Source organism: Zootoca vivipara, chromosome 3 (assembly GCF_963506605.1).
Source record: "Zootoca vivipara chromosome 3, rZooViv1.1, whole genome shotgun sequence".
In the NCBI taxonomy this organism is placed as follows: Eukaryota; Metazoa; Chordata; class Lepidosauria; order Squamata; family Lacertidae; genus Zootoca; species Zootoca vivipara.
Window position 1 is genome coordinate 52,302,277 of NC_083278.1, and position 25,765 is coordinate 52,328,041.

A 25,765-nucleotide genomic window follows, 5' to 3' on the forward strand; every position below is an offset into this window, starting at 1 on the left:
CCAATTACTGTTTTGATCTCAAAACAGATATAAAATTACTTGATCTTTCTCCCCTCCCCGCCCCAACCCATCTCACACCTAAAAGGCAAAGAGAGCTTAGGTTATCCTAGCCAGTTCCTCACCCATAGTATGAATTCAACATTTGCTTCATGTTTTAACATAACCAACCAATTCAGGAGACCCCCCCCCTCAAAGCTCATAATAAGATTGTGATCTCACACCTGTTTAAAATTCAATTGTGACATTGCCTGTGAGGCTGATCACTCTCATACCACCTGAGATTAACATTTAGCAAGGAAACTTACTCAGGGAAACACAGATGTTGTCAACAGATCAAATCTGTCCCATATTAACAAGACCATGTCTCAGGAAATTATTATTAGACAAGAAATTACTATAACAGCCTTAAGCTTGCCTTCAAGGAAGTTAGTGGATCAAGGAACAAAATATCGCTCTACTATTAATTATCCAGCTTGGGATCATAGTAAGATGCCTTATACCGAGTCAGATGAATTGTCAATATAGCTCAATGTGGCCTATATTAACTAATAGCAGCTCTCTAAAGTTTCAGACTGGGGACGTTCACAGGAATACCTGAAGAGGCCAGGGACTGAATATGTGCAAAGCACATATTCTGAAGCACATATATCTGAAGAAGTGTGCATGCACACGAAAGCTCATACCAATGACAAACTTAGTTGGTCTCTAAGGTGCTACTGGAAGGAAATTTTTTTATTTTGCAAAGCAAATGTTCCACTACTAAAGTCTGGCCCTTCTTCAAGATTCCCCGCTAAAGATTATTGTTGCACTGTGCATATTCAGGTATTAATGGGTTTGCAGTAGCTTTCCCTGACATTGCCCTCCCGATATTTTGGACTAAAAATCCCAATAGCTGCACCAGCATGGCCAATGGGCAGGGATGTTGAGAGTTGCAGCCCAGCAATATCTTGGGAGGTGCCATTTTGGGGGATTCTGCTTTGTGGGGTATTTTTTATTCCAGGCCTCCTTGCTATGCACATCAAAGCTTGACTTTATGGTCTCCTGACACTCAGACGTAGGACTCTATTCATACACCAATGGGGCTGCACACCAATTTACATGGCACAGATATGTGGCACTTTCTCTAATACTATTGTGAACAACAGCTCTTACTTCACACATCATATGACTTGCATGGTAGAGGGGAACTCATTTGAGCACCTGGAGAAAATGTAGGATATAAGGTACATGTAAAAGCAAGAACAAAACACTATTCAGCAGTCCAGCCTTGTTGTGAGGAGACTGCCTGGACATCAGGATTTTTAGTTTGTCTTCACAAAACCAAATGCCATTGGGAATTTGTGCTGGAGTGAGAAAGAGACCATAGAGTCTTTTATTATTATTATTATTTAGTATTTTCATTACAAGGATAACAAAAAAGAAGAGTTTGGATTTGATATCCTGCCTTTCACTTTTAAGGAGTCTCAACGGTATCTCCTTTCCCTTCCTCCCCCCCACAACAAACACTCTGAGGTGAGTGAGGCTGAGAGACTTCAGGCTAGCCCAAGGCCACCCACCCATGTGGTGGAGATTAAAAGTCTACCGCTCTTAACCACTACTACACCATGTGGGACATTACGGTGGGGCAAGAAGGCTGCTCATGTTTACCACTTTTTATTTTTTAAAAGAACTGCATATTGCTCTAGAAAAGACAGATTTAACGAAGTGTGTTTTGAAATATCACAAAATAGCACAAGCAGTAAGGGGTTGCGTCATTCATTATTATTTAGTAACATCCAGTGGGGCTAGTGCAGGCATCCCCAAACTTCGGCCCTCCAGATGTTTTGGACTACAATTCCCATCATCCCTGATCACTGGTTCTGTTAGCTAGGGATCATGGGAGTTGTAGGCTAAACAACTGGAGGGCCGCAGTTTGGGGATGCCTGGGCTAGTGGAAGGTTACCAGATGTCCCCAGTTCCCAGGGACAGTCCCCGGATTTGCAAATCAGTCCCCATACAAAATCCACTGAAGTTGAAAAGTGTCCCTGGATTCATTGAAAAAAAATCTGGTAACCTTAGGCTAGTGAGAGCTATGCAACCACATGCCAAACACAATTTGTATGAACAATGCATGCTCTGGAACTACATTTTCTAAGTAACTAAACATGAAGGTTTCAGATGCTAAGAAAAAGAGAAGTCCCACCAAAAGAAGCCATTCCACCTCAAAAGCAGACATCTGAATCTCCTTCAAAATTTGGTTAACAACTAGCTATCCTACCAAAATACCAACAACAAAAACACCACCTGGGTCTGAAATTACCCATGAATGCTCTTTGCCTCAATTTATTATATAATGCTTCACTGAGCTCAGTCATTTTGTTTTATTGAGGATAGTCCCATAATAGATAGACAGATAGATAGATATAAAATGAATCAATATGAATGTTCGCATCCATAAATAGCTAATTCTTATGGACTGCAAGAAGATCAAACCTATCCATTCTTAAGGAAATCAGCCCTGAGTGCTCCCTGGAAGGACAGATCGTGAAGCTGAGGCTCCAATACTTTGGCCACCTCATGAGAAGAGAAGAATCCTTGGAAAAGACCCTGATGTTGGGAAAGATGGAGGGCACTAGGAGAAGGGGACGTCAGAGGACAAGATGGTTGGACAGTGTTCTCGAAGCTACGAACATGAGTTTGACCAAACTGCGGGAGGCAGTGCAAGACAGGAGTGCCTGGCGTGCTATGGTCCATGGGGTCACGAAGAGTCGGACACGACTAAACGACTAAACAACAACAACAAATCAATCTTATCTTCACAAATGCCACACCTGAAACAGGTGTTTAAAATATTTATTCTTAATCACCCATGCATTCAGATAAACAAGTGCAATACTTTGTGGTCTTCTTATAACGTTTCTGTACAAAGTCATTATGAATGAGGGGGATTCTGCATCCCAAAACAGCCTTTTATTCATGCAACGAGTAAGCTGCACAATGAAACCTCTTGCTGGATCAGAGCTATCAATTAATCCATGTTCCCTATGGAACTTTGCACATGATTTATTTAAATAATTAGAATTCACATTTATGTTTGCAATCCAATTGTCCTGATAAAAATACTGAATAATTATAGTGTTCTTGTGAGGAATTATTAACCACAAGAACAATGAAAAATGTTCACCATGGATATGACTTGTGACCAAACTATTGTGCAATCAGAACAAAACTAATCTCATATTGGGTCAGATAATGGTTCCATTCAGAGGCTTCAACCAATCAAACCACAGTATCAGTCAATAATGGTACACTCAAAAGCAGCCCTAATATTCTAGCACTTGGCAGGCATAATCACTGCTTCAAGTGGATGGTATAGATTTTAGTAAACATACTAAACTGAAATGAAAAAACATAATGGCACAAAGATTTCCAGGTTTGACAATAAGGGTGTCAAATTTTGTCCAGCAGCAGGATACTATTATAAGCAGCAACATTCTTTTAAACCTATCTATTTTATTATTCACTTCTGTATTAGCCTAGCAAACTACCGTAAGTATACAAACAATATTGATGTAACAGTAGAACATGCTGGGAAGCACCTCAATTCTTAATTACATGTATGCATTTCTCACAAGCTTCTATCCTTTTACTTTCAGAAGATCTTCTGGTTGTTCTGAAAGACTTAGAAGATGTTTATTTTCCCCACTTGTTTTTCTATGTATTTTCTTATAGAAATGGGTAACTGTTGTTTTTGGACAGTGGGTTCACCTCTCACCCAGTCTCCTCAGTAATACTGTATAACACGTGAAAAGCCATAGAAAATACTTATAGTATGGCAGGTATATTCTTTTTAGATACTACAACCCTATTCTTTAAAGCACATACTACTGTATTGCTTCATTTTACAAGGGATACAGTGCAGGCAAACAATATTTAAAAAGCTAAGCATACTTTGCAAATGTGTGTGTGCGATGCAAATAAGTTAATAGCTAATTGTAAAAATAAAATAAAAAATTAAGCCCTCAAGCTCAGTAATAAAGCACATTCATTAAAGGCAAAAGGTCTCGGGTTCAGTCACTGGCATCTCCAAACATGGTTGGCAAAGCCCCCTGTCTAAAACCCTGGAGAGCCCAGCCTTGCCAGTTAGTGTCAACAATAATGAGCAAGATGGTCCAAAGCACTGGCTTGCTATAAATAAGATTCTGATTTTCCTTTCACTTTACAGCAAATGGAATACATACAGAACTGAATAGGCAGGTATAAGTCTTGTACCAACAGTGCCAGGGTGGGGGTGGGGAATCAGTGCTGTGTTTATCCTAGACTAGGAGAATAAGGTAGATATAGCGAACCAACAGGGTCATATACAATTATTTTAGTAAACCAGTGACAAATTCTGGATTTTGTTTCTGGAACTACCAAATGTAATCTGTTGCTTCAATTTCTGGATGGAATCATTAAGGAATAGGAAATTATTTATGTATAACAAGCCCAGATCATTAATTAAAAAGTTAGCAAATGAATGGTGTGCACAGTAAACAACAGAATCAGCACAGTCTATTTAATAGTTCTCCCCTAGGCCAGCTGACAACTTAAAGCTATAAAGCCACTCCTCACATGTAACAAACAGTTCAGTAATTCATAATGTTATCAAAGAATGGTAATTTATTCTAAAGTGCTGTGCAGACAAGTACAGTTTGTTCTCAGGCACTGCAAGAGAACTATTCAGTATCAGTAACAAGAGCTGATGAGACTAAAACACTACAGGGCCATCAGTGCAAGAATATTCAACCTAATCCTATCTTGCATGGTTTAATTATAGAGATAACTGTAAGGTTTAATTAATTAATTAAGGACATGCGAGCTACACAGGCCCAACTGAATTCCACCCGTTTTAACCTACCCATTTCAACAGCAGCATCACACGAAGCCTCGACAGAGATATACTGTATCCGGTTTTAACAGCACTACTGAGCTTTAAACCTTTCCTTCCAAAAATAAAGCCCTAACCCTGAGATATCACTACTTCCCGGAAGCAGAGCATATGCATTCCCTCTGAGGAAATTGGGCTCCGTGACTGGGAGACGAGACAAGCACACATTTATTCCAGGGCCATGTGCAAAACCGGGCAGCATTAACGTCTCCCCCCACCTCCTCCAACCCCCCAACTCGTATCTGGGAACTTCCAAAGAGAAAGTGAAAAGCAAGTGTGGTGATTTTGTTTAGTTTGTTTCCCGCAGGGGTTTGCTTTTCTTTTCCTCTTTGGATTAAGCCGCGTTCACCAATCCTGCCAGGTTTAAGGGTGATTAGCGGAGAAAGCGCTAAATATAGCCGCGTAGTAACTAATTGCACTGCTTTCCCCAGCTTTAATGGCTCCCTGAAGCGGCGGCGCCCCGCTTCCTTTCCCACCCAGGCTGGGCTGCAATCTGCATCGCCGGGCGGGCGGATTTGTTGCAGTGACCTTCTTCTTCTTCCTCCGCTCCGCTCCGCTCCCCGACACCCGCCCCTTCTCCTCCTCCCAAATCACTCAACCAGATGGCGACGCGCGTTAACGAACATCTGAAGCAACTGTAGGGAAAGGGGAAGAAGCCAGGCACTAGGCACAAACTGAGAAGAGACCCTCGGCGAGAGCGCCAAAACCGAGGGGAGAAATCTGGCCTGGAAACTGAAACAAGCGAGTGGGGCGGGGAGAGAGAGAGGGGCACACTTTGTGGAGGCTGGGCGCTACAAAACCCAAACCGGGTTCGCATTCACACGTTTGCTACCCGAATAAATGGGACCGCCCGCCGCCCGCCCCCCCGCCGCCGCTACCTGCTCTGTAGTCGCCGTTTTGGCCGAACTCGGAGAGGAGCCTCCCCCACATGGCGGGGCCTCCGCGGGCGGAGAGAGGGCCGTCGAGGAGGAGAAGCTCCGGGGGTCCGCACGGAGACCCGCGCCCGCGCGCGGCCTGGACGGCAGAGACTGGAAAGGGCAGCTGCTAGTGGTCGCTCATTGCCGGCCCTCCTCTGCTGCTGCTGCTCCTGCCCTTCGCGCTTGGCAGCCCAACTCTGGCCTGCGAGGAGCCGAGGCCATGGTTGCTGCCGGCCAGTTCCTTCGCAGAACAAGCAGCGGAAAGGACAAAACTCGCCTCCTTCCTTCGCTGCTGCTGCTGCTGCCCACACACTGCAGCTTCCCGTCTCTTTTCTTCCTCCGCCTCCTCCTCCTCCTCCTCTTGCTGCTGCTGCTCGGTGCCGGGCGGGGACAGAGGCGGGAACTCAGCAGATGCTGCCGCTACTCTCTGAAGAGAGGGGAGCTGGCGGTGGGAGCGGGAGGGGGCGGCAGGCAGCACGGAGCCCGCCAGGGGTAACTGAAGAAGCGAGCGAGGAGGAGGAAAAGGAGAGGGTGGGGTGAGGGCTGTTTCTTGGAAAGTAGCAGGAGGCAGCCCGAGAACGTGGAAGGTGGATCCGGGAGCACATGCGAAAGGGCCTCTGAGCACGTGCAGAGAATCCACAGCGTTGCGTGGTTTGACATCAGTAGGAAGAGAGCACGCGCGCATAGCGTGGTCACCAACAGTGAACTTTGTAAAGATAGCGTGGTCCCACTCATAAGGCAGTTTTGAGTACAATAAGACACTGGTTGATGAGCTAGTTTTAACCACAGTGGGTAAAAGGGAAGAAGTAATCTTTCTGGTTTGGTCAACACTGGACTAAACCCTATTGGAGTTACTTTACACAGGGCATGGAGGCTGCCAAGAAATGAAAAGAACCTAAGTGCTTAAACGCTTAACCTAGATAGCTCAGTTGATTAGATCGTGGCATTAAGGCTGCAGGTCTGAGCCCTGTATGGGGCAGGGGGCTGGACTATAAGATGTCCCTTCCAGCAATTCTATGATATGGTGGTAAATGTCTGTATCTGGAGGCCTTTTGTTCAGAAGGATCACATGGCACTTGTGCAGGATCTAGCTGTAGCTCTGTCACCGTAGCAATGTGGTGCTCTTCGATGTGATGTTGTTGATTGCAGCACCCATCAATCCCCACTAGCATGGCCAACAAGAGAGATGGGCATTGTAGTCCACACTAAATGGAGGGCACCATGAAGGCTATCCCTGCCCAATGTGATTAAATAATTGATTTTTTTTTTGTGGGGAGTGGGCCTGGAACTGAGCCAAAAATCCACCTACTTATATCTGTAATCAATAAAGTTGTGGCCATTTCTAATCCAGTTTTTTGAGTTTATTAATCACAACTTACATTTAGCAACTGCCTGGAGTGTGTGCCACTGCGACTGGGCCCGCAATAAACTAACTTTGTGTTGAGTTCCCCCACCCTTCTTCCAGAAAGAAAGCACTGGTCACAAGGATAATATGAGAATCAGGCCACAAATGGCTTCCCACAGAGGTAGATTTAGCGCAATGCAACTGGTTCCCTCACACTGGGCACCAACATAAGGGGGTCACCACACAGCATCACATCTATGACATAGTGCACTTGCAGAATGGAAGGCAAGAGGCAGGGGGGCACCAAATTTTGGCCTCTCACAGGGCACCACTGAAATTCGAAAGACCAAAGCACCCCTGCTTCCCTCATAGATAGGCTCCCTCACCAGATAGTTTGTGTTTTCTGCAAATTACAAGTAAAGCTGTCCTTATACAAGTAGTTTCTACTTGTTTTACATCTTTGTCTCAGGACTTTTAACTCAATTTTAACCTCTTTTGGATTCGTAAACATATTACTAGAGATCAGTGCACCAAATATAATACTTGATGTATATGTTTTCTAGATCATGCTAGGACCTGTCTAGATACATCCAAAGTTTGGTATTTGCCCAAAGCAGGAACACTGATAGCGTGTTTCTCATATTATAAGACATGTCTTATATTAATTTTTTTCTCAAAAAAACACGACATGTCTTATTTTCAAGGGATGTCTTATTTTTTAATAAAGTGCACGCGGGCGCTGTTTGCCGGGCTTGTCAAGCCCAGCAAACAGCGCCCGCCGATCTTCGGTGACAGGCGGGGGTGGACGGAGAGCGGAGAACGATCTCCGCTTCCCCCCCCCCACCCCCGCCTGTCACACAGCACAGGTCCGAAGATCGGCGGGCGCTGTTTGCCGGGCTTGTCAAGCCCAGCAAGGAGCGCCCGCCGATCTTCGGTGACAGGCGGGGGTGGGGGGAGAGCGGAGCACGATCTCCGCTTCCCCCCCACCCCCGCCCGTCACACAGCACAGGGCCGAAGATCGGCGGGCGCTGTTTGCCGGGCTTGTCAAGCCCAGCAAGGAGCGCCGGCCGATCTTCGGTGACAGGCGGGGGTGGGGGGAGAGTGGAGAACGATCTCCGCTTCCCCCCTACCCCCGCCTGTCACACAGCACAGGTCCGAAGATCGGCGGGCGCTGTTTGCCGGGCTTGTCAAGCCCAGCAAACAGCGCCCGCCGATCTTCGGTGACAGGCGGGGGTGGGGGGAGAGCGGAGAACGATCTCCGCTTCCCCCCCACCCCCGCCCGTCACACAGCACAGGTCCGAAGATCGGCGAGCGCTGTTTGCCGGTCTTGTCAAGCCCAGCAAGGAGCGCCCGCCGATCTTCGGCTCTGTCCCCCGATGCGCTACGGCTCGGGGAAGCAGGCAGGGAGCTCCTGCTGGGTCCCGCGCCTTCGCCTCTCGCTCGGTCAGGGCTTTGCGATAGTGCTTATTTTCGGGGTATGTCTTATTTTTCACCAACCCTTTGAAATCCTGTCATGGCTTATTTTGGGGGGATGCCTTAAAATATGAGAAACACGGTATATACTAGATACACACCTCTCTGGAAAAAATTTAGTCAACCTTTTAATCACCAGCACACCTGCAGACCTATATAATTTGTAAAGTATAAGCTACATTTACTACTGTGGATTTCTGTGTTCTGAATACACACCACATAGAAGCAAGACTATGTTGAACTTGAGAGACCAACTGCTTAAATCGTGTGGTATAATATGATATGATGCAATGACAATAGCTCTCGTGTTGTCATGAGCTTATGATGCTTTTTTTCTTAAGCATGTTAAGTCTGAGAGATATTTTGATTAACAAGCTATCATTCAAGACAGAAAATGAGTATTCTAACAAAATCTATAAGAAACAAAAACATCAATTGTGTAAGACTCAGTTTTTCCCCACTTGGTGTAAGCGTAAAAATACAATTTTCAGACATAACATTGCAGGTCATTTGCATTTTGTGCAACTTGAGTATCTACACTTCAGGTGTTCTAGACAAGTGGAAAAATATTATAGCATCTCTGTAGCTGCTATGACGGTTTTTGTTCCATGTGTAAGCAGCAATAAGCTTCAGAGTTACACAATCCCCCTCACCTTTCATTCTCTAGCTTTACTATAACAAACAGGTTAAAAGCTTTCATATTTCAACTATACAGAGTTCTTCAATATGCCTAAACTCAGATAAACATTTTCAGCTAATTTAAGCTATGATTTGTTCAAACAACTCAGAATCAAACTGGTTTATGAGCTACCTTATTAACAAAACAGACTAACCAGAGTTCACCTAGTTTGTATGTAACAATTTAGAAACAAATGCTTCCAGTTGCTGCTTGTGCATTTAATGCTGAACCATAGTTTACTGTTACGTCCAAAAAGGATCCGTAACTTCCTGAAAGGTGGTGTCTGAGTCTGTAGCAGTGAAGACAACATAATGTATTACTTTTTTAAAGTTGCAGATTTATTCTGATATGATGAATATTCATCAGTTGACTGGTGTGTGTGTATTTAAAGGAAGAAGTTGTAAACTTCAGTAAAATGGTAGTGAAATGGAAAAAGCAAGTCTCTTACAGGCTTAAAAAGTGACCATTCTCTGCAATAGTAACTGATGATAACATAATCATATGATATCTGTAATGGGACAGGAAATCATTCTCTTCATTCAAGACTACCGTGTTTCTCATATTTTAAGGCATCCCCCCAAAAATAAGCCATGACAGGATTTCAAAGGGTTGGTGAAAAATAAGACATACCCCGAAAATAAGCACTATCGCAAAGCCCTGACCGAGTGAGAGGCGAAGGCGCGGGACCCAGCAGGAGCTCCCTGCCTGCTTCCCCGAGCCGTAGCGCATCGGGGGACAGAGCCGAAGATCGGCGGGCGCTCCTTGCTGGGCTTGACAAGCCCGGCAAACAGCGCCCGCCGATCTTCGGACCTGTGCTGTGTGACGGGCGGGGGTGGGGGGGAAGCGGAGATCGTTCTCCGCTCTCCCCCCACCCCCGCCTGTCACCGAAGATCGGCGGGCGCTGTTTGCTGGGCTTGACAAGCCCGGCAAACAGCGCCCGCCAATCTTCGGACCTGTGCTGTGTGACAGGCGGGGGTGGGGGGGAAGCGGAGATCGTTCTCCGCTCTCCCCCCACCCCCGCCTGTCACCGAAGATCGGCGGGCGCTGTTTGCTGGGCTTGACAAGCCCGGCAAACAGCGCCCGCCGATCTTCGGCCCTGTGCTGTGTGACGGGCGGGGTGGGGGGGGAAGCGGAGATCGTTCTCCACTCTCCCCCCACCCCCGCCTGTCACCGAAGATCGGCGGGCGCTGTTTGCTGGGCTTGACAAGCCCGGCAAACAGCGCCCGCCAATCTTCGGACCTGTGCTGTGTGACGGGCGGGGTGGGGGGGGAAGCGGAGATCGTTCTCCACTCTCCGCCCACCCCCGCCTGTCACCGAAGATCGGTGGGCACTGTTTGCCGGGCTTGACAAGCCCGGCAAACAGCGCCCGCCGATCTTCGGCCCTGTGCTGTGTGACAGGCGGGGGTGGGGGAGAAGCGGAGATCTCCGCTCTCCCCCCACCCCCGCCTGTCACCGAAGATCGGCCGGCGCTCCTTGCTGGGCTTGACAAGCCCGGCAAACAGCGCCCTCCGATCTTCGGACCTGTGCTGTGTGACAGGCGGGGGTGGGGGGGAAGCGGAGATCGTTCTCTGCTCTCCCCCCACCCCCGCCTGTCACCGAAGATCGGCGGGCGCTGTTTGCCGGGCTTGTCAAGCCCAGCAAGGAGCGCCGGCCGATCTTCGGACCTGTGCTGTGTGACAGGCGGGGGTGGGGGGGAAGCGGAGATCGTTCTCCGCTCTCCGCCCACCCCCGCCTGTCACCGAAGATCGGCGGGCGCTCCTTGCTGGGCTTGACAAGCCCGGCAAACAGCGCCCGCGTGCACTTTATTAAAAAATAAGACATCCCTTGAAAATAAGACATGTCGTGTTTTTTTGAGAAAAAAATTAATATAAGACATGTCTTATAATATGAGAAACACGGTAAACATAAATATCTTGATAAGTTCTAATCCAATAATTTCACAATGGAGTTTCCCTTTGAAATTCTTTTGTTGCTGAATGACATTATAGAAATTGGCCCTTATCTTCATTTGTCATTCTCTTCTGTTTCGCAAGTGCCTGATAAACACTGCATTACTGCACTACAGCCTCTCCAAGACTGATGCACACTCTTGGTAAACAGTCTGCGACATTTACAGTTTGAATTTCCATTTATAAATCCTGCAGTCTTCTTAAAGCAACTACTGTACAGAGTAAACAAACTGAATAACAGCAAGTGTATCAGTCCCTAGACAAGTTTAATTGGGATAGAACCAATGGAAGGCAACTGACCCAGAAAAGCAAAATTAGAGAATTTTGTATGCTTTGCTGCACCCTGTATTTCACTGAGCAGAGGGAACAGTTCACGCCACTGACACAAACACAAAATTCTTAATTATGTATTGTCCTTGACTGTGAGCAGCAATTAAATCTACCCCATGATATGTTAATTTAAAATACAGTCATGCCGTAGTTATAGAACTGAGGCTTCATTATCTCCTGTTTTTTAAGCCACACACAATAAATCTAACTGGGAAAAAACAACAATAATTTATTAGAAATATGCCTTACAGTTCTTCACAAGATCAAAATATTGAAAAGTAATGGAAGAGAATAGAGAATAGATATTTTCAAGAACATAATATAATCCCTTCCCCCCCAAAGTCTGCTGCACCTACTCTTGATCCACTTCAGGATGCAAAACTTTTTGTTTAAGCAAACTATTTAGGGTGAACAGGAGATTTAATAGCTGTCTTTTAAAAGGCTGTGTTACGCTGTATTTCTATATTGCTTTCATATGTTGATATCTTTCTTGAATTATTGGATAAGCAGTGGGTTAAAAACTTAAATAAAATGTAGTAAATAAGTCAATTCTAGCCTGTAGACATAAAGCCAAAGAATTGGGCAGCTCTTCTATCAAGAGGTGAGGATGTGTAAGAACGGCAGAAATAACAGGGTCAGGTAGGCCTAAGCAAGTGGAGCAGAGAAAAAGATTGCGTTTTCAGTATTTTGAATATACAGTAATACATAAATAAAATCAGGTGATATATAACCATGAATTTTTTTTAAGGTGACTGGATGTTGTCATTCATGGAAAAGTCTAGTTTAGCCACAAGTTCCATAATCTCCTTGATCTTCTGAGGTGATTGTGAACTAAAGGATCCAAGTTTGGATCTGCACTGCAGGTGTTTCTTGGTTAACATATATTTTTGTCTTGCTCTGTACTATCCTGGAGCGAATGATCATGTCAATTATAGTCTATAGTTATCTCAGGAACACAGAGGTTGATGGAATTCAAAATTCACTGCATTGTTCGTGGGAGGCTTGAAAAAGTCTTTTAGTATCACATTTGTTGCAAAGTTAAGCAGAACATGTGTGAACTGCCTATAGCTCAGAAACTAAGCTAATTGATCCAAAGAAACTGTACAACAAAGCTTCCTTTTGCACAATCATTGTAGGAGAAATAAGGTGTGCACCTCACCTTTCAAGCTTTAGAAGTTCATGTATTTTGCACAGCTTGCAAAGGGCCAGATTCAAAGCCAGCACATGGCTCCTGCCAGCGCAGTAGGTCCCCCACCTTTCCTCCCCCCATGTGCCACTGCAACTCCCCCAAATCTGTTCTGGAGGGTCAAGAGATCCCACGCCCTCCCTGAACAGGCCTGGAGGCAGGGCAGGAATATAATTCTGCCTTGCAATCAGAAATACCTGGATTGAAGTAGTGATCTCCTTAGCACTACAGTGACTATAACCCTAAATTATCCTTCAAACCCAGCTTAATATATTGCACCATTATTGAAGCAAATCGACTAAAATGGGGTGTTTTTCCTAGAAAAAAAGATTATTTACAGTTGCTGCTAATTTGCATATGTTAAGACACATATATCTGATGAAGCCTTCTGATATGAAATTTACTGAAGTTAAGAATTGGCCCCAAGGATACTGCTGGACCAGGCAGCTGCAAGAGAGACATTAAAGACAGGAGAAACAGGATCAAGCATATTCGGCTTGATGGGGGGGGGGGGGGAAACTGCACTGATTTTCTTGCAGCAGGTCACCAAGAATATGTACAGGACCAGCATTGACCTGACCAGGCAGCAGTAGATAAGAGTTGCAAATCATGACTTAAAATGGGTTTTTAATATTCATGATTGCTTTTAGCGAGGTTGTGTAAAAGATAAGGGCCTCTATTTTTACTGGGATGGCCAATTGAACAAATTGCATTAGAAGTGAAATTGTTTCACTGTTGCGTATTTCATTTGGTTTTAAATTGTTTCTGTATGTTGTGAGTTACTATGGGAAGACAGTACTGTATTTTGAAAGGCAATGCTGTTAGTAAGCAAACAAGCAAACAAACAAACACAGCCCCTTTTAAGTAGCCACTTAAAACACACTTGTTTGAAAGCAGTTCCATTTGCAAAGCCATTTGTGTGCATGTAGCTCTGGGGACATCAGTTAAACCCCCTCTTTTTGCTCTTTGCATTGCTGTGATTTAAAGAGAACCATATGAGGAGCTAGCTTATACACTCATTTTGCCACATGGAGTTGTTTTCAAGCAGCCGCCACACTTGAGAGAGCTTGCAAGTATCAAATAGATCAGTGAACACACGCGCACACACACCCGCCCCTCCAAGGAAGCAGAGATGTTGTATGATTTTACTGCTTCTTAATCCTTCCATTCTAATGGAAACACTTCTTCCTTTAGACCTGGGCTCCTATCATGCTTGGCTTCTGAGTCCTTGGTTGTATATTGTATCTTATTGTACTGTTTTAATTAGGGTTTTGTAGTAATTTTGGATTATGTGTAATGCTTTATCTGAGTGGATGTGGTAACCGAGTAATTTCGTTGTTCCCGCAAGGGGACAATGACAATAAAGATTATCTTATATTCTTATCTTATCTTATTTTATCTTAATCTTGTGCTGAGCTAGTAGCTGCCCCTGATTGGGTCAATGCAATGCAATGCAATGCAATGCAATGCAATGCTAGAGCTAGCTTGATAGATAAATATGTGCTTACTTCATATTACATATTGCTAGTGCTTTTTTCTGGGGGTACGCAGACCCCCTAAACATTTTGTGAATCTAGGTTTGGGCTCATTGAGGGCACTATTTCAATATGAGTAGGAAAATGAGAGTACCCCTAAACATTTTTTTAAAGAAAAAAAAAGCACTGCATATTACAGTTCGAATGTTTCCTCACTTTCCAGTTACTGTCTTGTAAGCCTGTGAGGGGCATGCCACGTGTGTTCATTAGCATAGCAGAACAGTATCCTAGTTATCCGACAGTTTGTCCTGTGTTTTATTGCAGGTACATCAAGTGGTCTTCAGTTATCTAAACTTTAATATGTTTTGATAAGTTTGTTATATGGTATACTGTGTTATTTTTCTTATATGTTTATTGACATGCTGCTGTCTCCTGTTCCACTTGCTATGGCTGCTATATTTATTCTTATGAGGCCTAAAAGTAGCCGAGAGAAACTTTTTTGGGGCACTCAGTCATGCGGATTTTGGAATAGCACAGAAGGGGTGGCTATATATGTTTTGGAAGTGCTAAAAGGGATCCATCTTCTCTTTCTCACACACTACTCCTAAGCATATTACCTGGAAGTGAATCACGACTGGTTTCAGTCAGGCTTATTGCCAACAGTGTGTGTGTGTGTGTGTGTGTGTGTGTGTGTGTGATAGTACCGTATATATAGAGAGAGAGGAGAGAGTTTAAACCAAGTTTTCAATAATCTTTGGCTATGGATTTCATATACCAGTGGTACATCAGTTTAAGAACAGCGTTGTTTGTGACCTATTCGGTTTACGAATGCCGCAAAACTGGAAGTAGTGTTTCGGTTAGTGAATTTTACCTCGGTCTAAGAACGGAAGCCGAACGGTGGAAGGGCACCATTAGGGAAAGTGCGCCTCAGTTTAAGAATGGTTTCGATTTAAGAACGGACTTCCGGAATGGATTAATTTCGTAAACCAAGGTACCACTGCATGAACAAAAGGGGGGGATTTTTTGATCAGGCAGGAACTGCTCCTTCTTTTTTCCCTCCTTCACTTGCTAATCTGCTCAGCCAGCAGGTAAGATAAGGACAGGCCTCTATGCAAGCTGATAACCACCACCAAGAGATAAGCTGCAGAAATTCTCTCCTCCCACTCTCTCAATTATAATACCGGCAAAGCTAATATAAATTGAGCTCCCCTAGTTTCCACCTCTAGAAAGTCTGTGTATTGCTTATTCAACCACCTTCAGATGAAAACGGGTCGTTACTTGGTAAAGCTGATTTGACAACAGAGAGCAGTCAAAGTGCACTTAAGCAGTAGAGAGTGTAAGCCGATGCACATCTACTCGAGAGTAAGTCCCACTGAGCTCAATGGGAATTACTTCCAACTAAGTGTGTGTAGGGTTGTGAATGGCTGACAGATTATGAAGCCGAAATAAATCTGCAGGTTCTATGATTATTAGCAAATTTTCCTTTCAGATGTTTCAATGTATTTGCTGGCATATATGGCAGATGTATAGAAGTATGTTTATGTCCTGTGCATGTTTATTCAGAAGTAAGCTCACCTGAGTAACTGAGTAGCTTACTTCTGAGTTGACACATAAAGGATTGCGTTATTAGAAACAGTAACGGTATTGTTCATAATCCAGCAAAACTCAGTTGTGATATACTATTGAAATCATTAAGGCAGGGTAGTCACAGCTAAAACTTACTCCACTACTGTTACTAATTCTTAGTTGTGAGTAATAGTGGTTGAATTCTGCCGATTCACCTATTCCAGCTGCGGTCCAATTTTATGCGTACCTATATGGTATGCATAAAATCCCACTGAGTTCAATGTGGTCTACTCCCAAGTAAATGTGCCTAGAATTGCAGCAGTTTCTGCTTGCTAAAAAATAATACCCTGCTCCCCTGGGAAGAGGAGAAGGGTACGTGATGTACCACCATAGGAATGACAACTCCCACTAGTCAGCTCATAATGCAATGTTGACATATAACCTGAGGAGATTGCTTATTATAACAGAGTAAGTGCTTCTAAAGCTGTTCAAATGGCCTTATATTTCAAAAAGTTGAAGGAGGAAACAAGAATGACACGACAAGGATTGCATCATAATAGAGCCTAGCTCTATATTTCCAGCTAGCTAGCTAGCTAGCTAAGCAATAAAGAGGGTAAATGGAGGTTTAACATAACAGATGGCTGTAATGTTTTTGCTTCAGAACACTTTCAGATACACACACACACACACCAAACTATTTAAAAAAATCTCACAAATACATTGGTATTGGTATTTATGTCTTTTGCAATTCCAGCGAAATTGCTGTTGGTTCTGTCTATGCAATGAGAGACTAGGAAACACTTATTGACAGGGAGTCAATTGTATTTGAGTTCCAGTTGCTGCTTGGAGCCAGACCTGGGAACTGGAACCAAATCCTTGGTGTCACATGGTACCATCACAGCAGCCATACTTAAGGTAGAACCAGCCACATCACTGTTAAAGCAGAGAAACAAGAGACACATGAAGCTTTGCTTCCATGTTTCTCTGGCTAACCGCAGGGATTTTAAAAAGTTCCAAAAATAGTGCTCATATCCTTCTAATCTCAAAGGAGGCTGGGCACAGTGCCACTGTAGTTTATTATGATCCACTCCCAAAACGACCAAGGGTTGTTCTTAAAAATTAAGCTATTACGGCATACGCTTTCACGAACAAATCCACTTCATCAGATGCATGAAGTATAATCCTCAGTTGCAGGTATACAGTATATTCACAATGGGGATGAGTGGGTGGAGGAATTGTAAGCAGATCAGAGAGAAATTAAATCCCAAAAAGTACAGAGACTATTCTATAAGAGCTAAAATGTATGCAAAAACAAGCACAGTGACGCTTTACAACAACAGTGATAAGTGATAGGAAACAGCTTGGTAATGTTGCATTAATTAACCCAGTGTAATGAGATGGGAAACCATAGACCCAAATGAACAGAATCACACCTCTTAGAAAATTGCAATTCAGCAGTTTCACATTGGAGTCTCTCTTTGTAATTCTGAGTCTTTATCAAATTTTGACAAACCATACAGTATTATCAGTAACTTTCCGAGTCTTCTGAGTGTCCATCTCCCCCAAACCTATAAACATCCCTGGGTAGAGTCTCCAGACCAATTCCTACACTGCTGTAATAAGAGCAACCCAGAAGTGAAAGAAACATTCATTGCATGAGCATTCAGGAGGAAAACGGAGCATATTAGTCTGCAGCAGGGTTCCCATTTTCATAACCATGGCTTGGAGGATTATTTGAGCGGGGCTCATATATTCTATCATCTAAGAGAACTGTGGTCAGTGAAACTTCTAATCACTTGTTGAAATGTGAGTTATGAAATAAATTATTTAACTCTAACTCTGATATATTTGTAACAGGTCTGAGACAGGTCTGGGTGTTTTATTTCAGCCAGCTCCACAAACTGGCTATCCCTTCCTGATAACATCATCTGTCTCTATTCCTGGACAGAACATTAGCCCTTTCTACTATGAAGGTAGAGTGGTACCTTGGTTCTCAAACGCCTTGATTCTCAAACACCAAAAACCCGGAAGTAAGTGTTCTGGTTTTCAAATGTTTTTCAGAAGCCGAATGTCTGATGTGGCTGTCAGCTATTGTTTCCTGGGCCCCTGCACCAATCAGAAGCTGTGCCTTGGCTTTTGAACATTTCAGAAGTCAAACAGACTTCCGGAACAGATTAAATTTGGCGCTTTTGTTTTTGCTATTTATTTTGCGTTTTTGTTTTCGAGGCTTTTTTGGTTAATTTGTTTTTGTGACTGTGTGGAACCCAGTTCAGCTACTGTTTGATTGATTGATTGTGTGACTACGGAAATGGATAAAAGCCCTCCATCCAAACAGTGACTAACATCAGTGCAGGTAAGAAAACAATTTAATTTTAATTTTTATCATCTACAATACTGTCTTACTTATTTTATAGTACAGCACATTGATTATCACTTTCATTTTATGGATCAGTGGTCTCATTAGATAGTAGAATTCATGTTAAATTGATGTTTTAAGGATTGTTTTTAAAAGTCTGGAATGGATTAATCCGTTTTGCATTACTTTCTATGGGAAAGCGCGCCTTGGTTTTGGAATGCTTTGGTTTTGGAACGGACTTCCGGAACGGATTAAGTTTGGGAACCAAGGTACCACTGTATTTCAAACAACAACAAAAAACTTTTGCTGCAGTTTCTGCAGATTGAAATCACAAATCAAGCAACATAAGCCGAACTGCAGCAAACAGTGGTAGGTTTAAGTCAAATTCATGCAATGGGAATCAGAAAGATAACAACTAGCTTGCAGCATTTTTCACTGCAGCTTGTTTGAAAACTCAGCTGTCCCTTTCTTTCAAAAATGTTTCTTGATTTCTCCACGCTTTGCAGTTTTCCTACCAGCTTTCACCCTTTAGAACACAAATTATTTTGGTCACAATAAACAGAGGCGCAGATCTACTGAAAGCACAACAGCTGACTCTCATCATCACTGGCAACAGCATGTATTTCTCAGAAAGAGGAGAAGCAATGATCAAAGCAAAAGGACTCTGATTCAACCGTCCAATTTTCCTCTTTGGCCCCTGCTCTTTCCCCCTTCTATACGTATTGTATGTTTGATACCCTTCCTTCCATGCAATTAATTGCAGGTTTAGAAATAAGGAACAATAGAAAACAGCTGTGAAATACACTGGAGGTTTCTTTTGGGGTATTATTACTATAATGGCACCTACTTTCATTACTGCACTCCAGGATCTAATTGGCACTGAGTGCACTATAAACCCATTTCCAGACATTTACAACTCCAGCTGCGCAAAGTCTCCCTGGACCAAAACTTCCAACACAGCAAATCTCGGCCTGGAAATATATTATTTATTTATTGTTCAGAAAGGACCTGTGGGCCACCATCGATTAGGCCTTGGAGGCTTATGAAGGGAGGCCCATATGGAAAGAAGCCATTTTTTCTCTCTCACTTTTGAACACAGGACTACTCGGTGTTTGTGTGACTTATCGATCCCCCAGAAGTCTCTACTGAAATGGCTGGGTTGCAGGGATAGCAGGAAGTGAGCAAGGCATCCTTGTTACAGAACAACTGCGTGAGGCTGTTTTCAATCAACTGCTGATCCCCAACGCTTATCTAATGGTCCTAAATCTACTTGTGCTTCATTTCTAGGGGCGCTCAATAGAAAAACATTATTTAGATTGGAAACATTGTGTGATGAGGATGAGAACCTCTGTCCCAGTGGTATACAGGAAATGGAAGGTGTTCAGATAGGAACACAGGATGGGCTGGAGTGTTTCAACTAGAGATATGCTAAGAAGACATGATTGACCATGAACTTTTTTTTGAGGGGGGGTTGTCCTTTAGGCAGAAAATAGCCTTCTGGCTGTGTGACTAAATGGTTCTTTCCAATACTACAATAACATTGTGTCTGTTTTTGCTTGTTTGTTGTTGCCCAGGATCCCTATACCTGCTACAAGATGCCAAGGATTGAATCGAGGAACTTCTGCATGTGTGGGTGCAAACACAGGTTATACATCTTCTGCATTATCTATTCATAATGCTTAATCTACTAGGGCCAGGGCCTTTTCAGTATTGGCCCCAACTTGGTGGAACGCTCTTTCACAGGAGACCAGGGCCCTGCGGGATTTGTCATCTTTCCGCAGGGCCTGCAAGACAGAGCTGTTCTGCCTGGCCTTTGGGTTGGACTGAGTCTGACCCCTGTGTTTTCCTCCCTCATGAACTACTTAAAATGAGGCTGCATTTTAAATTTTAATACTGTATTTTAATCTGTATTTTAATTAATTGCTTTTTATGTTTTATTGTAATTTTATTGGTGTGAGCCGCCCTGAGCCCAGTTTTGACTGGGGAGGGCGGGGTATAAATAATAAATTATTATTATTATTATTATTATTATTATTATTATTAATCATTCATCTCTTCTCGCTATTTTGAACCCTCTTGCCCCCAAATTAGTGTGAAGCTCCTTAAAACACTAAGGTGCATTTGTTTAAAATGCAAGCTGACAAAAACCCCAAGAAAACAAAACCTGAAGAAAATGTGGGGAAAGATGAACCCGAGGTTAGTTGGCTACCTAAATCCATGGGGGGGGGAATGGTTTCTTAATGACTGAGCATCACTTTTTGAGCAAATTCTCCCGGTCTTCCCGTGGCTTATACAATGCAAGTGTTGAGCTGCACTGTTTCATTTGGCATATAATCTGTTGTGGTGGCACATGAGCCTTGGTGCTCACAGCACAGCTATTGTCTGTCTGACATTTAACCACCAAAAACAAAAGCTGTGTTTAGCATTTGGCAGCCAATGGGAGTTACAAGACAGCCTTGCATATTTCCTAAGACTCTCGTTCAAAAAGCCGCGTGTAGAAATGCAGTGTGGCGGAATCATGCCTTGTGAATTTAAATTACCCAAACTCTAGAACCATAGCTGCCAAGTTATCCCTTTTTTAAGGGATTTTCCCTTATGCTGAATAGGCTTCCTCGCGAGAAAAGGGAAAACTTGGCAGCTATGTCTAGAACTGACATACAGTACACACACACACACACACACACACACACACACACACACACACAATCTCCCAGATCACTCATGCACAAGCCTTTAGGCAAAACCAGCAGCCCCTACCCAATTTAAGCCTAACTGAAACCTTCTGCAAATTGAGTGAACCCACATTCAGCTATTGTCTCCATTGTTTGGAAGGAAGTGAGGGGAGGTCTGGGAAGGAAGAGCAGAGAGCCATTCAGTTTATCAGACAAGACAGTTCAGTTTGGAATTCTCGTTCTTTTTTTGCACCCTTGGCATTGCAGGATGTTCGTAATGATAATAATGCACCGTTCAATCCTGCCCATGTTTATTTGGAAGTATCCCTCACTGCAGCTTTCGCCAACTTGGTGTCCAGCAACTTTTACTTGGTTTCGCTTCTTCAAAAATTGCCTCCTGACAGATTCTCCTTCTGCCCTCACTTCCCAATTTTAAGAGGGTTTTCATCCAGGTGTGTATGATTTTTTTTTTTACATTATCTGCATTAGGTCTCACAGGGTTTCAAACCAGCATAAGGCGCACATGCAAGACCAGGCTAAAGCTCCCTTCCGCAGCCTGAACAGAAACTGAGGACGGAGAAGACTAATTTTACTAGCGTCCCAAGATGGATTGGCTACAGATAGGAAAGGAAGGCATGAGAAAGGGGAAACCCTGTCCCCCCCCCTCTTTTCCATGAAGAGGAGCTTGTGTTGCACTGTGTTAATGGTGGTTGTCACACACAGCACGTTCCAGGACATGTGCTCTGCATGGGGCAGTGTTGCCCCCGCCCACCCCAGCTTCCTGCAAAAACCAACCCCCAAGAAACATAAGCAGTGCCAGGAGGGAGTAAACAGCTTTCTAATTATAGTGGATCTTTCCTGGGAGGAAGAGGTAGCAAATATTTCAAGAGGTATGACATGTCCATTGGATAAGCTGTGTTTTGTCTCCTGTCATGTCTAAGAATTGTGCACAAAAGCAACTAATGGAAAGCTGTAGTGCAGCTGAAGAGGACCATTCAACTTTGCAATGTGCGTGTATGGCTATCCCAGGAGAGAACAGAGAGGAACCCCCGCTAGCCTTTCAGTAAAATAACAGGGTGTTAGAGTGACCCCAAGCTTCCCTCCCTTCTTCCCATCCTCATAAAACTGCACTCTCTCATTCAGCCGGGTAATATGTCATTAACATACTCAAACATTCATATACCAGCTTTTATCAATTATTTCAAGGGGTTTACAAGATACAGTATATGCAGCAGCAGAGGACATTGCCAAGTTATTAGCCTTGGGTCCTAGAGTGGGGAAAGTTAGATATATATTTTTTTGGGGGGTGTCTACACATGAGTCTCTCGCCAAGACAACACTGTCCTATTGTTTCTCAAAAGAGAGGCTACCTCCCCCTCTCTCCATATTCCCAATTCCATAAAATGGGAAGATGGCCTGTCCCGAAGAGGGTTGCATATCGCCTAGAAGGAGCAGGACCATAGCTTGGAGTTGGAGGTGCTCCTGGATTCAACCTTGTCCCTGGAGGCTCAGGTGGCCTCACTGACTAGGATTGCTCCAGCTGATATGCCGGATACTACCCTTTTTTGGACGAAGACAGCTTGTCCACAGTACTCCATGCTCCGTTGACTTCCAGAGTGGGTTATTGCAATGTGCTCTATTTGGGGCTGCCCATAAAAACCACTCAGAAACTTCCAAAATACAGCAGTCCGATTAACAGCTGGGGTTCCATTTAGAACTCCTATAGCCCCTGTTTCAAAACACTTGCATTGGTTGCTGGTTCATTTCTGGGTTCAGTTTAAGGTGCTCATGCTGGTGTTAAAAACCTTAAAACCCAAATAGCTGAAATGCCACCTCCTGCCCTACAAGCTCTCTTGGGTGTTAAAATCAGCACAGAGGCCCTCCTTGTGGTTCTACTATCCTCAGAGGTTTTTGGGGGGGCAGGGGTGACATGAGAGAAGGCAGGGCCATCTTAAGCATGTCGGGCGCCCGGGAGCCATGGTGCGGAGATTGCTCCAGCGCCCCCGCCCCGTTTCTTGCCACAGCTGGTGGGCGGGCGCAGCGCGCGGCGCCCCCTGCTGGCCCAGCGCCCCATGCCACCCAGCCTACCCCTAGAGCCGGCCCTGAGAGAAGGCATTCTCTGAGGCAGCCCCCTAACTCATGGAATTCCCTCCCTACATATTTGCATCTTGCATCTTCCTTGTAGAGCTTTCAGCGCACACTGAAGACACACCTCTTTACTCTGGTTTTTGACACATATTTTTAGGTCCCACTCCAGTTGTGAGTGTGATGTGTTATGAACTGTTTTTGATGCTGTGTTTTATATGCTGTAACCCACCCTAGGACTTTCTGTTGAGGGGTGAATAATAGCTCTAACAACAATTACAGTAACAATAGCAAAATATACCGCAATCCTCCTGCTCACTCCGCTTGCAAACTCCCACCAGCTCCATTTGGATTCACTCTGCTTTGACCTTTCTCCTCTTTTTCAACAGCCCACACCACATATCTCAATTTGAGCATCTCAAATGGAGGCCCAAAGAAGAACAGCTCCACCCTCCACTCCCACTCCGCTTGATTGGCTAAGAGACATGAGATCAAGAGCCCTCGTGCCCGCTGACCACCCTGACCATCCACTGCCATATTTCCTACCTCCCATCAACTCCCTTAACTTTTAAGCCATTCTACTGCCACCACTTCACCCCTCCCGCTGGACGCAGAAGCCCCCCTGATGCCCCTCTAGCCTCCTCACTGGTATAATTGTGATCAGGAGCATTTCACAAAAAGGTGTGTGGGAGCATGCAAAAGATTACAAAAAGTTTCAAATTCCGTAAACTAAAGGCAATGAAACCATTTTTATACCTGTGCAAGTATTATCCCATTAAATGACTGGCTCACATTTCAGGGAAAGGTTTCATAAACAAAAATGTCTCCAATATACGTTTATCACAGACCATGCCAACGGTCATTTCCTAAATGTTAAAATGCTAGGCACTTCTCTAATTTCAGTTAGTATCTACTTCCAGAGGGCTGGAGCTGCAACACTAAAAGCCCAGTTTCTAGTACATACTAAGTGCCCCTCTGGAGCATGTCCCATCTGAGGCGCACAGTTGCTAGGCTGATACATATAGCACAAGGCAGTCCTTGGGTAACTCTCTCCCTACTTATTTAGGGTTTCAAATGATGAAAGCAAAACCCTGAATCGTGCCTATTGTTAGCATCTCTGGAGATGGAAGTGGAGTCAGACTTACTCCCAGTGATCTCCCTCAAATGGGAGGAGGTGCCGGAAGCAGCTCCATAGCAGGAGGAGTTGAGCTAGGGGTGTTTGATATCATGGAATGGGATGCTCCTGCTCTGTCCACCCCCCCACCCCACCCCGGATCCATTTCTCTATGCCCCAGACTGCTGGACCCCTCCAGACACTTATTATGGTCCTGATTCCACCTCCCCCATCCCATCCGAGCTCTCCAAGCTCCTCTGATTCCTCCTCAGGATCCAACCATCTCCTCCATGACCTCTCCATGGGGCTCATGGCAGCTTTCATCTTGCCTGGACTTAAACGCAGAGTTTATTGGCCCTAATCAAGCCCACTATTGTGTTCAGACACTGATCAGGAACCTGCATTGTCACATCTGATTCAGACGTTAAAATAGAGCTGTGTGTCATCGACCGATGTTATGTATGAAGCTAAACTTTCACTATATTCTGCTATATTTCTAGAAGGAGCTCTTAAGTTGCGCAAAAGCTCATATATAATGAGAAAATTAACAATTAGGGAAATGCCAGGAAATGGAATAAACTGACGTGGGAATGCAACTAAAGTGACATCCAGCTGGCAGCTGGCTTCTGCCTGTGGAACAGGAGGGCTACACAATCTTGTACCACCTCAGAACACCCCATGTGTTGGGTTGGCCCTTGGAATTCCCAACCCTGTTCTTCAGAGCAAAATATGGGTGAGTTGGCCTCAGAAGCAAGAAGCATGAAGAGGAAGAAGAGGAGCAGGTCAGTCCACAGAAAGGTAGCAGCTGGAGCACCTTATCTCAGGCAGTGAAATATCTTGCACTGGTTCTGAGGGAAGAGGTGGAAAAGCACCGTCATGCATTTGGACTTCTTTGCACACAACTCTGGATTCAACAGAGTGTCTCCAAAAGCCAAGTGTGATGATTGAAAATGCTCTTTCTGGACCTATCGAAGCTACTTCTTGAAGCGCAGTTCATTTTCTTGGTCTTTTGATCAAGCTTGCATTTCCAGTTCAGTGACTGAAGAGCTTACAATTTTCTGAACTGCATCAGCGTATTACCCAGGGGCTGTATTTTCCCCTCTCAGTGTTATCTCAGAAATGGAAATTAGTTCCAATTAGGGAGGCGTCTGCCACAAGATTATTATAGGGTGTTTCTGAGTCCTCTCACAAACTATTAGGGATCTCTTTGAATCCCTGCATTGCACCAGATCCAGAACTATGGATGATTTAAACTATTGTTTTGGATTTAGAATAAAATTCATTGCAGGGCCAGTTCGCATGAATTCCACGGCAGTTTTCAATGTGGACTCATTGCCTTTTGTGAGGATTATTGCTGTCATATGATATTCTCAAAATCAAACTAACTGCGGCATCTGTATTTCTATCATTCTATTATTTATGGAACACATTTATAGCCTCCCCTTCATCATACTAGACGCCAGGGTAGAGTACAGTAACACAAGTTAGAACAGACAAATTACATAAAATTAACTATCATTACATATCTCTAGACACCAGGCAACAACATTCCTCTTCTCCCAGGCTTTTGGCTAATTAAACAATCTATGGTCTTTTAAACTGTGGGGGGTGGTATTATTTTGATTGTTACTATGTTACGTATTTTGGGGTTTTAATGTTGAAACTATTCTGTGATCCACGGATGAAGGGGAGTACAGAAATTTAATAAA

General features: G+C 44.1%; 1 protein-coding gene across 2 annotated transcripts in view; it reads right to left on the reverse strand.

Annotated features, from left to right (window-relative positions):
- Positions 1 to 6,254, reverse strand: part of CEP85L (centrosomal protein 85 like) — a 100,288-nt gene extending 94,034 nt beyond the window's left edge. Inside the window, exon 1 of one of the 2 annotated variants that reach the window (XM_035109172.2) lies at positions 5,788 to 6,254. In XM_035109172.2, the coding sequence (XP_034965063.1) occupies positions 5,788 to 5,839 (52 nt within the window). In that variant the 5' untranslated portion in view covers positions 5,840 to 6,254. The remainder of the gene's footprint in view (positions 1 to 5,787) is intronic. The other variant, XM_035109173.2, reaches the window with a different exon arrangement.
- Between the last annotated feature and the right edge of the window lie 19,511 nt (positions 6,255 to 25,765).